Here is a 13,038-nt window from a genome sequence, read left to right on the forward strand (position 1 = left end):
AGAAGCCTCCTTGTCCATTACAGAACAGAACATACCAGGTTGGAAGGGACCTCAAGGACCATCTGGTCCAACCTCCGTTGCTCAAGCTGGCCCGAACCGGGGCAGGGAGCAGCCGCCTTCGGGCAGGCGAGGGCACAGCGCTGCGAGGAGGGGAGGGGAGGGGACCGCCCGGCCCTGCCCTACGCCAGCCCGGCGCCGCTGCGGGCAGCTGCATTCCCCAAACCCCGGTATTCCCGGTTCCCGACGCCAGGGACCGCCAGCGCCGGCTGTCCCGTCCCGCCCCACGCCGGAGACTTCGCGGAGGAATCTTGCCCCACTGCGCGCTCCGTCCGCGGCGGGGCGGGGCGCGGCGCGAGGCGGGCGGTGCCGGGGCTGAGGGGGCACGCGGCCCGCCGCCGGCGCCATGTCGTTCCGCCGCGCCTTGGCGCTGGCCGCCTGCGGGCTGGCCGGCGGCTCCGTCCTCTTCTCCGCCGTTGCCGTGGGCAAGCAGCCGGCCCGCGGCGGCGACGCCGAGCCGCGGACGGGGGGTTCCGCCGCCGCCGCTGCCGTTCCCCCCGCTTCCGCCGCGCCGCCGGGTTTGCTGCTGCTGCCGCCCGCCGCCGCCGCCTCCTGCCCGCCGGCTCCCGGCTGGATCGAGAGACCCGCCGGTACCGGCGGTTACTGGGACAGCAACTGGGACAGGTAGGGGCGGCGGGGCGGGGACCCGCTGTGGCGAGGGGCCGGGGCGGTCTGCTCGAGGCAGAGCTGAAATTCTTGCCAATCCGGGGCGCCTCCGAAGGGACGGGTCGTGTCCGCCGTCCCGCCGAGGAGACGGAGGGGGCCCCAGAGCCCACCGGCCCCAGCCCCCGGGCGGCGGCCGGGCTCCGCGTCTCAGGGCGGCGGTGGCGGGTCGCCTTGTGCCTGTCCCGGGGTGTTTCTGGTTAATAACGGCGCCCTCGTGGGTGAAGAGCGTTTTCAGGTGCTGGGCGTGCGCTGGGCCTGCGGCTGCTGTTGGCCGTGAAGCGGCAGGTTTGGGTTCTTAAATCCCCTTGCCTGGAACCCGACTCAGTTCTGTGCTTCGTCCTGTTGAAATGCGTTCGCCCAAGGGTTAACCGCTTTTTTTTTTTTTAATTCTTTAATTAGAACGTGCAAATATCTGTATTGAGCTTTGGCTCATTTAGCTTCTGTCTAGTAGAATTATCTCCCCAGGGAGACTTATGTCAAGCTCCAGCTTAAGCGTAGTAAATCCAAACTTAAGCGCTAACAGATTTTTATTGTATAATGCATCCTGGTTTGATTTTTGAGGTGCTGCAGAATCAAATGCTCATATAGATAGGGCTATGTACACCCTAAGCATAAAAATAAAACCTTCATTAAATAAGGTTATACCTGGTTACACGGTTCCATTGAGGGAGGTGCTAAAGCTATATGTTTAACTGCAGATCCACTCCTTTCTGGTGCTGCTAAATGGTTGATTTTCTTAAGGGATTCTAAAGTACTTTTGAACTCGTGTAACTTTTCTTCTTTTTTTTTTTTTAACCAATTCAGGAAGTGGAGATTGTGCTGATGTAGCTGTCACAATTGCCTGAGCAAATATAGCTAGATAACAGCTAATAGCAGTTAAGGATAGTGTACTATATCACCATTCATCATAGTGTACAAACAGTGGAAGTGTATTATGTAAATACGCTATCACAGATCAATTTTAGCTTTCTGCTGCTTGGTGTCTACCAGTTGATAGGGTATGGCTCTGGCTATACTTAATTTTGATTTTTGGATGACATTGGCAGAAACACGTGAAGTTGTTAAATGGCTTATAAATACACAAACGTGTGTAACATTTATAAATGTGTGTAAATGTGCTTGAATTTTTCCTAATGTATCTTTCCAGCAACATAGTTTCTACTGAATCAAAAGAAGTATCCTATGAAATAGCAATGGGACTTCTTGGTTTTGGACTCCTGTTTTATTTTTAATGCCTTGCTGAACTTTGTTAACAGCTTATGGAATGTGTTGTGCCTCATTGTGTAATAGCAATCAGGTCTTTACTAAAGCGAAATTGATGCAGGGCTTTTTAAAGCAAATCTTGCTGTGAACTGTAGAAATGGGTACGTGAAGCAGCAATTTTCTATGACCAAATTACTTTGTCTGGAATTGAATAAAAATTATATTCTTGATTAAAAAAAATCTATAAAGAAATAGATAAACAAGTTTAATTACAATAATGGAAGAAGTGAGGTCTGGTATGAATTAAATAAATTAACTGTTCTTTAGGTATAAAATGAAAGGATTGGGTTTACCCTCCGAGGTGGAGAGACATAGCAAAAGTATTTGTATTAGTGGGGTAGAGCATCAGTGCAGAGAGGGGACCAGAAGACTAATCTGTGGGAGATTTGGCCAGGGTTGATGATGATGGTGCAGCATTGGTGTTGGCAGCGGGAAGTCTCTGGCAGTGATCTGTGGTACTGGGGGAGGGAGGGGAAGAGCCTCTGTGCCCAGTGTACTCTTGAGGAACCGGATCAACTGTCTGGGTGAGGCGCAGGAGGGAAGGTTATGGTGTGCACAAAGGGCGACTAGTCTGCAGTGTGACAAAATGGAAGAAATGTTAAAGTGGCACAAGGGGAGAGAGTTGATGAAAAAGATGAAAGGATAAATGAATGCTCTAGGCTGAACAACAAAACAGTGTTACTGAAGAGACCTGATGTGACCTGGTTTAATGTACAAAATAATGCTCAATGTGCACTGCAGAAACAGAACAATATCCCTTCTAGGATATTGTTTGGGGGGGGGGGGTTAGTCATTTGACGTAAACGTGATTTATAAAGTGCAAATTTTGTAGGTGTTATCACAGGGCCTTTTAGATATGGAACATTTTCTTTCCTTTATGTTCAGTCAGCACCTCTTCCTCTTTTCCTGGGTATCATTTGTGGTTAGTTTTTCTTATCAAAAACCCTAATATTATACCTGTGACTGAAAATCTGTGAAAATCCCAGGAATGACTGTTGAATCAACAGGAATTAAAATATAAAGTCTCTGCTAGTGTTTATAATCTTCTTGTCCAGACAGACTGTAGCTTTCATGTGTTTTAGTGTACACCATCTGTTTGCATTAGGATTTAACTTCTTCCGTTGCATTTGTTGCCTTTTTTCCCCAAGAATTAACTGAGGGGTGGCTGTTGCTAAACAGCAAATGTATCTCCGTCAGTCATGCTTTTTAACCTACGGCATTAACTTCTGGGGTTTTATTGCAGGTTTTTATTTATAGCTCTTGCACAATGGTTTGAATCAGTTTTGTGATATAAATGGCTAACTGGTCAATTTTAGTACTTCAACTGTATCTAGAATTAAGGCAAGACTGTAAAATTCCTGTTAAAAAAAATAAAATCTGTAAAAATCTGTAAAATTCCTCTGCCTTTTAATCTCCCCTGTCTAAAAATGATGTTTTAAATGCATTTGTTTAGACGTGAACCACTGGCTCTTATCAACATCAAAAAGAAAAATGAAGAAACTGGGGAAGAAGAACTTGCCTCACGCTTAGATCACTGCAAAGCAAAAGCCACCAGGCACATATTCCTTATCCGTCATTCTCAATATAATTTGGATGGCCGGGCTGATAAAGACAGAACTCTGACCCCACTTGGTATGTATTACTAGCAATGTCAGACTTTGCATTTTGAGAAAACAGTTTTTCATGTGCTGCTGTCCTGATGAGTACAGGTCAGTAACTCAGCTCTGTTCTGGGTCTCACTGCAAAACCTTAATGCACTTTTTGGATCCTTTGTGGCAGAAAGATGTCATGAATAAGTTTACTTGTTCTATTTTTGATCCTCTAAATCCAAACATTAAAATGTGCTTTACAGAGTTCTAAACATGCTCAGTTGTAAAGAAACTTCATAAAGGAAATTTCTGATTATCTTAAGGTTGCTTGAGCAAATTTTCATGCTAGCTGACGTAATTCCAAAGGCTAAGCTTTTAAACTTAGCTCCATGAGTAACTTTAGGATAGATTTCTCTTAAAAGGTGGCTTGTGTTTCTGTTAGTTTATTTGCTGATTTATAAAAAAGATATAATTGCCTCTGACTTTCCTTTCAGTTGAAGTGTTTATAATTAAATACATTTCGCTTTTGCTACTGAGCACTGATTATGGGAATACTGGTAAGCAGTTACATGAAATGAGGATAACCTCTGTGTTAATCTTAATTCATTGATCCTGTGACTAGGTCTCAAATGTTAATTAGTATTATTTTAATATTTTAATAGCAGTGGATTTTTTTTATTATGTATATGCCAACACTGTTTTGAGAGGGGAGGAATTACTGTTGTGCAGCGCTGTTTGAGGTTTCAGAAGTCTGGTGCCAAATGTTTAGTATATGGACCTTTTTCTTCCACCCAATTCTTAATCACCAGTGTGCAAACAGGAGTGGAATGCTGGTCCTGAAGGACTAAATTGCTGTCTTAAAGAGGTAACAAAGTATAATCTTAATCCTGTCTCATGCTGTGCCTTGGGTCAGTTACTTAAACTGTCTGTTGTCTTTTCACCTACCTACCTGAAAGATGGAATAGCGCCTTCCCTAGATGTCCAAGTGCTGTGGTTCTTAGCTGTTCCAAGCTTACGTTGCCTTTATGAAAAATGCACTGTCAGGTCTGAGTGGATCTGTTTGACACAGTCTCCTCTTCTGTGTTCCCCGACCACAGAGATGGCAGATGGCTTGGGTCAGCCCTGTCTTTTATTGGAAGTGGCTCCCTTAGGATGGGGCTAGCGGGGATATTGAATACTTTAGTGAAAGTCTCTGAGTAAGTTTGGGCTTTTTTTTTTTTTTTTTTAATTAAAAAAAAGAACTAACTATTTTTTCCTGCTGATGGAAATACGACTTGAAATTTTCCAGCCAATAAGCTTGATCTGAAGAAGTAGTGACTCTGGTAAAAATATTTTCCAACTACTTTTTGAAAGGAAAAAAACCTGACACCGACAGAGACCTTTTATGTCTCCTGGACAACCTTTTTGGTAGTTTGTGTGAGGCACTTCCATGAGTGTCACCAATTTATATAATGAATATCATTTTTAAGGTCGAGAGCAGGCTGAACTGACTGGACACAGGCTGGCAAGCTTGGGATTAAAATTTGATCAGATTATCCACTCCTCCATGACCAGAGCAACTGAAACAACTGAAATTATAAGCAAACATCTCCCAGGTAAGTGACTTCCCTTAATTTGTCGTCTTTTGATCCTTAAAACCACTTCCATTAGAATTCTAAGCTTGTCTTTAAGGTTGAGATGTTACTTAGCCAACTTTCAGCCCTGTGTGAATATGTCTGTATTTATAAAGAAACTAATCACCCTAATTCTTCTTGTTTCCAGTTCATCTTTAAAAATACAAGAGGGATTTGCCCCTCTGAGTGACTAGCTGCTACTTGTACGTACTGCTGTGCAGGAGAACTCTGCTGGTTGCTCTTCAATTAGGCGTTTTGTAAAGCAAAGACTGTCACAGGTCATCAGGCTTGGCTCAGTCCTCAGTCTCGGGCGGGCAATAGCACAGGAGAGAAGAGGATCATAAACAAGATACCATCTTGTAGTGATGCTTGCTGGGGTAGTTAACAGGCCCTTCTTGTGTGCTCTGCTATCCTGTGTGCAGGGGAAGATGCGGCAGACTCAAAAAGGTGTAGGTTTTTTTTTTAATGCGGGTGCTTTGTTTGTATGGGGTTTGGGTTGTTGTGGGATTTCTGGTGTTTTATTGGATTTTTTCCTCCTGATGTTCAGACATACCAGAATCTAAACTAAAGATATTTGACTATACATAATTCTGTCTGGTATTTTAGCATATATTCAGGTATGACTAGCTGAATGTCAGTTCTCTTAACCGTTCCATGTTTGTTTTATTAAATGTGCTGCTTCAAAAAAACCCCAAACCCAACAAAAGAAAAAACCTCAAACAACCCCCCAAGCTCCCAAACAAACAAAAAAACCCACCGCACCTAAACTGTCTTTCCTTCCTCAGATTAAGATATTAAAATATTAATATAAATATTAAATACCAAAAATGTAGCATTAGCATTAATTAGCAGTAAGCATTAACTGTCATACAGCTTTAGATTAACATCCTCGCAAGTGCATTTCTTCAAAGTCCAGCAGATTGGGAAGACTCAATTTGCTGTGCCAGGCTGGTCTGGCTGTTCTCAATTGGAATAAACTTTGTCTTGCTGATGACAGAACAGTTGTGTTGGAGAGACTCGCACACCTTGATAGGAAGTGTGTAGACTAAAATGGTCTTCAGGAAGGAGAGGAAGATTTCCTTGAAGAAAGAATGTGAAAAGTGTATCGACTGTAGAGTTGTGGGTCTCTTTGCAGCGGTAGGTGGAGTAACAACTCCTTTCTGAGTGTCTATTTAATGTTTTAGGAGTCAAAAAAATAAGTACTGATCTGCTGAGAGAGGGAGCACCTATAGAACCAGACCCTCCGGTCTCTCACTGGAAGCCGGAAGCTGTGGTAACTTTTTTCTGTATTTGTTTGGGTTTTTTAATATACTTCATATTGCAAGTTATCACTACAGTCAATGTCTGAGCTGGTGCTTTTCATCATAGAACTTAGATAATTGCATGCTTTTCTCCTCCCCAATAAGTGTACAGAACAGTTAAAATAACTTACAATCCTTAAGTATTAGTTCAGCCTCAAATGTGCATCCCTGTAAAGTAGAACTCTTTAGAAGATGCAGTCCGTTTGCATGTGCAGACAATGGCACGTGATGCTCTGAGCTGTGTTTAATTCTGAACTCTGTGCCATTAGCAGTATTACGAAGATGGAGCTCGAATTGAGGCTGCTTTTCGAAACTTCATTCATAGAGCTGATGCAAAGCAGGAAGAAGACAGCTACGAAATCTTTGTCTGCCATGCCAACGTCATCCGCTATATTGTGTGCAGGTATGTGTTGGATTGCATGTTCATCTGTGTGCTTTAAAAGGCCATAGTTTTACTGACATGGTGTTGGTGTATGGCACCACTGGGCGAGGAGGTGGGTTGATTTGGCTTGTTTGAAGTGGTTGGAAGTCAGTGCCTGCAATGTGAGTGGCTGCTTCTGCAACTTCGTCACAGGATTAATTTGCAGATGGAGGACAAATTTGAAAATTAGAGGACTTTAATTCTAATTCTAAAGTGAAAATGGCTAAATTGGTGAGACTCCAAACCTTTTTGTACATCTGAACAGTCTCTTAACACCCTAAACTTCTGCTTCCCATAAACCTGAGGAAAATGCCTGTGTGGACTGTTGGAAAAGACAACAAATAGAACATCTGACTGGATGCATCTTTTTGAGATGATGTGAGTTTGATTTTACATAATAAAAGACTGATTTAGTTTTGGGAATTTTTACTAATGGAAATTAACCCCATCCTTGCCGGAACCAGGACATTATTCAAGTTGTATTAGTGTGGTTTTGCAGTAACACCCAGTATTGGATTAGAGGGGAGAGTGGATCTTTCCACTAACATCAAGGTTGTTCATGAAGGAGAAAATAGTTCTGGATCTTTGCCTGTCTCTGTATCCAGTCAGCTGAGTCTGTTTTATTCCTCTTGCCTATCAACAAGGCACTGTCTGTAAGATAATTTGGCTTGAGCAGGACATATGTGATTAAACTTTAATCTGATCAATAGCTACAACAATTTCAGTTAGCTTTATTTAGCTGAGCTAGTTAAATGATAGCCTGTCTGCTCTGTGGATTGCTTTAGAGCTTTTCAAAATTGCTATACTTAAAATTATTGATCAGGTAAACAGAATGTTCTTTCCTGTGCCAAAAGAGATCATCTTGCTGCTACCTAGGCTTTTTCTGAAATAGCCATATACTTTTTCTCTTTGCTGTTTCTTCCCTCTTCTTTTTAACTTCTCTTCCGTGCCTTCCACTGCAGGCTATCTGATATCTCAGTTGAACACAATGCATCTAAGTGTTCCCTTTGAATCTAGCTTGACTGTAGCTGTTACTTAATTTTTTAGCCTTTCTAAAAGACTGTCTTAGAGCCAAGCCCAAGTTATTCTGTAGTATCTGAGGCAAAAGGTATTCGCGACAACTTCATGTTTTCTCCATCTGTTTTACTATGATTGATGGAACTCCTGAGGCTATTTAGTTAGGAATTTTACAATAGCTGGAGACTGGCTGTGATACTGTGGTTATACAGAAAGCACAGTGTACTTTTTCTTGCCACTTTGGGGAACAATACAGCTGATGGCAAGTAGTTCTGTGAATTTCTTCCATAGGCACATGCAGGCAAGTAGAATTAATGCTGTCTCACTACCTCATCTCTGCTGTTGTTACATACCTACCCATGTTGATAAGGCTAAACTAGTGCGTAAGTATGCTGTTTGCCACTTACGCCTTTGGTCTGTGGAGGAGGCCAGTGGGGTGGTGAGCCATCTGCTCTGCCTGTCCTGAACTGCGCAGGGTTCTGTGGTGCTGCAGTTGGCTCAGTGACCAAGTTGAACCTATGCTGTCTTATCCTCCCATTTGTTACGAGGTTGCTCAGAGCGCTCCCAGCAACCTGACCACGTTAAGAGCTTCTACTGGCTGTTGATTTGAATTACCCCTGTCACAATAATCGTACCCACCTGCTGGACTCTGCTTACGCAAGCGCATTGCTGCTACTCGTCCAGGTATAGACGTTGCATTTTCATATCAATTGCAGAAGAAAAATATTTTTTTCTAGGGCTGACTGCAGGAGCTTTAGCATGGAAGCTGCAGAATGACCAACCATTTTCCTTTTTTTTCTTTATATCTGGAACAGAAGGTGATGCTGTGAGCAGCATGTTAATATATCTGTTTACAAATGAATAATTTTTTAATTTTTTTTTTTTTTTTTTTTTTAGAGCATTGCAGTTCCCTCCAGAAGGCTGGCTACGAATGTCTCTTAACAATGGCAGTATAACTCACTTGGTGATACGTCCAAATGGAAGGGTGGCACTTCGAACACTGGGTGACACAGGTTTCATGCCTCCAGATAAAATCACACGCACCTGAATGAGCAAAACTGATGGCTGTCCAGGAGCTGCCTCTAAGTCTCTTTGCACTAGTACATTCAGCTACAGTACCACTAGATTTTTATTGGTTATGTTGGGGTGTGATGCTGTCTTAAATATGTCCTTTAGCCCCTTGCCTCCTTCATATGTATTCATATCTGCCTTTCAGTCCAGAAAAGAAGAAATCTTTGTATGCCTGAAGCTGTCCAGTCCTCAAGTATTCCCCAAAACTCAAAGCTGAGCTGTGGAATACAAAGAAATTGAATGTCTGTGTGCTCAGCAGGCGCAAGAGCACTGACTTTCCCCCGGCCTCTGTGAATTTCTATAACCAAAGCTTGCTCCTGTGGGTATTTTTCTTGTGCAGGAAAGCAGTTGGTGTGGGAACCAGAAGGAACAGCCTTGTGTCACACTGCAGCTAAAAACTGAAGATGAGCCCGCTTTTCTCAGCTCCTGCAGAAGAAATGACAAACAGGGTATTCTGCTGTTCAAAGGACAGAGGGATAAGGCTTCCATTTCTGTAAGCTGTCGAGCATGTATGTTTATGTTGTGTCATTGTTCCCTTCTGCCCCCAAAAAGCTCATGTAAACTGTGCCTGGAGGTCGTAAGCATAAAGCAAGGAGGGTAAAAAAAACCCCAACAGTTGCCTCAGAGCCATGGTGCTAGAATTAACTGCTGCTCAGGAAGTACTTTAAGCTATTCTGAACAATGTTTCTCAGTCTTGTAAAGCCTTTAACTAAACCCTGGTCTGTAGAAGGCTGTAGGGATGCGTTTGTAGCAGTGAGGTGGAAGGAGAGGAAAGCAGTAATCCCCCAAGTGCTTCCAGTTACTGACTCGGACATTTTTGAGTGTTTACTCCCATTGAGTTGTATTTGATTTGTTGATCCCTTGCTTTCAGAATAGAGAAATAACACCACTGAGTTCAAGGTAGTGAGACTTCAGGTCAGAGGTTCTGCTGTATTGGAGCAAACTGCTGCTTAAAAGTACAGTTGCCTGAATGGTGAAAAAGCATCCGTGGGATGGCATAGTGCAGCCGTCAGGCAGAACACCTGAAGCAGCGCCTTTGTACAGCTCTGATACTGCTGGACTTGTGCTAGGAAAAATGCAGGTGCCCGAGAATTTGTGAGGGGAGGGCCGAGATATGTTTCATCTTAAGGATGTTTGCTGGGAACCTGAACTGGTGTAGTGACTTGGATCACATAATACCTGGAACATTGAATGGTTTCACCATATGCATAGTTGGCCTTGGTGATAGGCCAGCAAACATAAGTAACTTGTTTGACAGGTTCTCTTATCACCAAGAATGTTGGTGAGCCTCTAAACTCGCTCCTGTCAGAGCCACATGAAGCATAATCATGGCACACACCCTAGCAAGATGGGGTCTAACAGCTTGTTTGATGCAGGACTGCTACTTCAGGTTGATTTCAAGGAACATGGGGCTAGTAGGGAACAAAACACAATTGTGGTGTAGTGCAAGTTGTGGGGGTAAGAGGAAAGCATCGCGATGTATCTCTCATTGATGCAATGAGAATAATTTATCAGTTTTTGTCTATTAACTTTTTAAAAGTTTTGAATAAAATAACTTGTCTCTTCAGTTGAATAATGGTATGACCGTCAGCTGCAGAGCACATGGCCGAAGTGCTTCGTGGTGACTTGGGTGGGTTTCTGCCAGCTGAGCCGCCTTTGTGTCCCATGTTGCCCGGGGCAACAGTTCATTTACCAGTTCATTGTCCTTTTAACTCCAAATGTCTGAAATGTAAACTTGAGAGAGTAGCTGGCTCAGTTAATTATCATCATCTACAGAAACACATGTGCAAGCACTGCAGCATACTAGAGGGGACAGCTGCGCTCTAGTCCCAGCCCTTTGGCTCCTGGTGGTTTGGGAGTTACAGGGCACTTACCACCACCTGGAACAGGAGCACCAAAGCTGGTAAGATGAAAATCCTGTGCATTGTTATTTGCGTGTGTGCATACACATACCCTCTCACATACGTACCCTTCCAGATCCCCCCATGCCAATAAACAGGTTCCTGGTGGGCAGCCAGAGGACACACGCACCACCTCTTTGCACAGTTACGGAAATTAGCAACGTTTTCAGAGGCACTTAAGTTGTGGGGGCGAAAGTAAGAAAATTATGTATATGATTTTTACATTATTTGGAGTTCCTGTCTTAAGCATTTTGAGACTCTTCTTCCAAGTCTTCAGTGGCATAAGCCAATGTTGTCATGCACGCAAATACAAAAGATGTGTGTGGTTCTGTTATCAAGGCCTGGAGAAATGGGTGCTTTGCATGTCATGGTTATCAACCAGCTACTTACCGCCACGACCCACAAACTAAAGACGGTGTGACACTTGCAGCTACTCACTGATTTTTCACTAGAAAATGGGGTACCTTTCTGTCTGTAACATGACACTTGGCTAATTAAATACAAACAAACTAGAACTAGTCTTTTGCACCTTTAAAAGTGAACTTTTGGCCAAGAAAACAGGAATCAAGCAGTAACAATCTTATTCAAAGCGTCTCCACAGGCTCAGCATGGAAGTGCTCTTTCACAATCATGAATGATCAAATCACTACATAAATCACTATTTTCTTTTAATAGCTGAAGTAAATACATTGTTAGAAAAATGACCTCTTAAGATGCAGTACAACTGGACTAATGCACATTATGTAGCACAGTTAAAAAAAAATACTCTCTTAACCGAACCAAAACAAAATTACAAAGTGAAAGGCAGGGGGTGGGAGTGGGGGTGTTTGTGTCTGTCTACATGTACATACCAGTGATATACATTTAAATATTAAAAAAAGCAAAGCATAACAAAGGTAAAAAGGACCAAAAGGAAGAAGCACTCGAGTGTTAGTTTCAGTCTCACGGCTCTGGAACAAATGCTTATCAAAAGGGCAACGGCACCATGTGACAGCTCAGGAAGGACCAGGGTGGAGAACCGCAGCTGCGCACAGCAACTTCCCACGGGGACTGGGCTTTAACATGGTACTGGGCAATTACTCATCACCTGAACAATTTCTCCAGAATGACAAAGACATAATTTAAATTAAATTGTTTAAAAAAAAACCCCAAAATTAATCTGGAAAAAAGAAACAAAACAAAACACAAAAAAAAACCCACGAACAAAAAATTCTTACTGCAGGAATTTGGGACCTAAAAAAGTTGTTTTGAGACCATGGAGACTGCTGCATCTAAGAAAAACCTTATGAAAAAAATCAGTTAATATACTTGGTAACATAGCAGATTATGTTTGTTTTTGTTTAGGTTTTTTAAATGTCTCTTACAGAATGACACCCCCCCACCCACCCCAACCCCAGCTAGTAGTCTAGACTCTTGCCAAATAGCAGTCATTTGTGTAAAATAGCTCTTTCTAAGGTCCAGCTCATTGGAAATAGGTTTTACTATAAAGAAAGAGCTACACTTATGCCTTTTTTTTTTTTTAAGAATAATTTCTGAAATAGGAATGCTCTCCCACAGCAGAGAGCTAGTGCAGCAAATAAAAGGAGAGAGAGCGCACCATTAAAATATGTTCTGTTCAGAAAGCCCAGAAAAAAACCTGTGTTTTATGTGCCCATAGTAAGTGGATGCCACTTTTTTTTTAAAAAAAGATTTCTAAAAGAACAAGAATTTAATTAAAAAAAAATTATGTTACAAAAGGCACTATTAAGCTTGCAAAAGCATTAAGTGCAGTTGTTTAGGTTTGTACCAAATCATGAGCCTACTGAAGGGTGTATAGTCTGTGCACCAACAGTCGCTCTGCAGCGTGCAACAGCCGTCAAACCTACGGAGCGCTGGGGTCCCCGTCCAGCCCTGCAGTGCTGAGCCCCCCGGGTGGCACAGGGACAGACACACACTTGGCTGACAGCCGCCCAAGGAAGTTCCAGGCTGTCTCACTCACTGTGTGGCACCAGTGACACCAAATCCATCCCTTTTTACCAGCACAGCCCTGGCAGACGTAATTTTCTGATCGGAATTGTGTTGTAACAATAGATAGGTTTTTCTTTCTTTGTTTAACCAGAGAGCTCTCGACACAAGAGAGCTCTGTTTCTGGAAGCCTTC

General features: G+C 43.0%; 1 protein-coding gene across 2 annotated transcripts; it reads left to right on the top strand.

The window, feature by feature from the left end:
* Positions 1-396: 396 nt before the first annotated feature.
* On the top strand, positions 397-10,612 carry PGAM5 (PGAM family member 5, mitochondrial serine/threonine protein phosphatase). 2 transcript variants are annotated; one of them, XM_082491864.1, is made up of 6 exons: positions 397-681; positions 3,440-3,618; positions 5,045-5,170; positions 6,373-6,461; positions 6,759-6,892; positions 8,825-10,612. In XM_082491864.1, exons 1-6 carry the CDS (start codon positions 404-406, stop codon positions 8,973-8,975), a joined length of 957 nt encoding a protein of 318 aa, XP_082347990.1. In that variant the 5' UTR covers positions 397-403; the 3' UTR covers positions 8,976-10,612. The 2 variants fall into 2 exon arrangements, with proteins under 2 accessions (XP_082347990.1, XP_082347991.1); XM_082491865.1 differs by having other exon boundaries at positions 6,762-6,892.
* Positions 10,613-13,038: the final 2,426 nt, after the last annotated feature.

This window comes from Vanellus vanellus (assembly GCF_965231255.1).
Source record: "Vanellus vanellus genome assembly, chromosome: 16".
Lineage (NCBI taxonomy): Eukaryota > Metazoa > Chordata > Aves > Charadriiformes > Charadriidae > Vanellus > Vanellus vanellus.

Bases quoted from the DNA above. Each gene is read 5' to 3' on its own strand.
- PGAM5 (XM_082491864.1), top strand. From the start codon at position 404: ATGTCGTTCCGCCGCGCCTTGGCGCTGGCCGCCTGCGGGCTGGCCGGC. The intron at 5,171-6,372 runs GTAAGTGACTTC...TTAATGTTTTAG, and splicing joins TATAAGCAAACATCTCCCAG to GAGTCAAAAAAATAAGTACT. The intron at 6,893-8,824 runs GTATGTGTTGGA...TTTTTTTTTTAG, and splicing joins ATCCGCTATATTGTGTGCAG to AGCATTGCAGTTCCCTCCAG.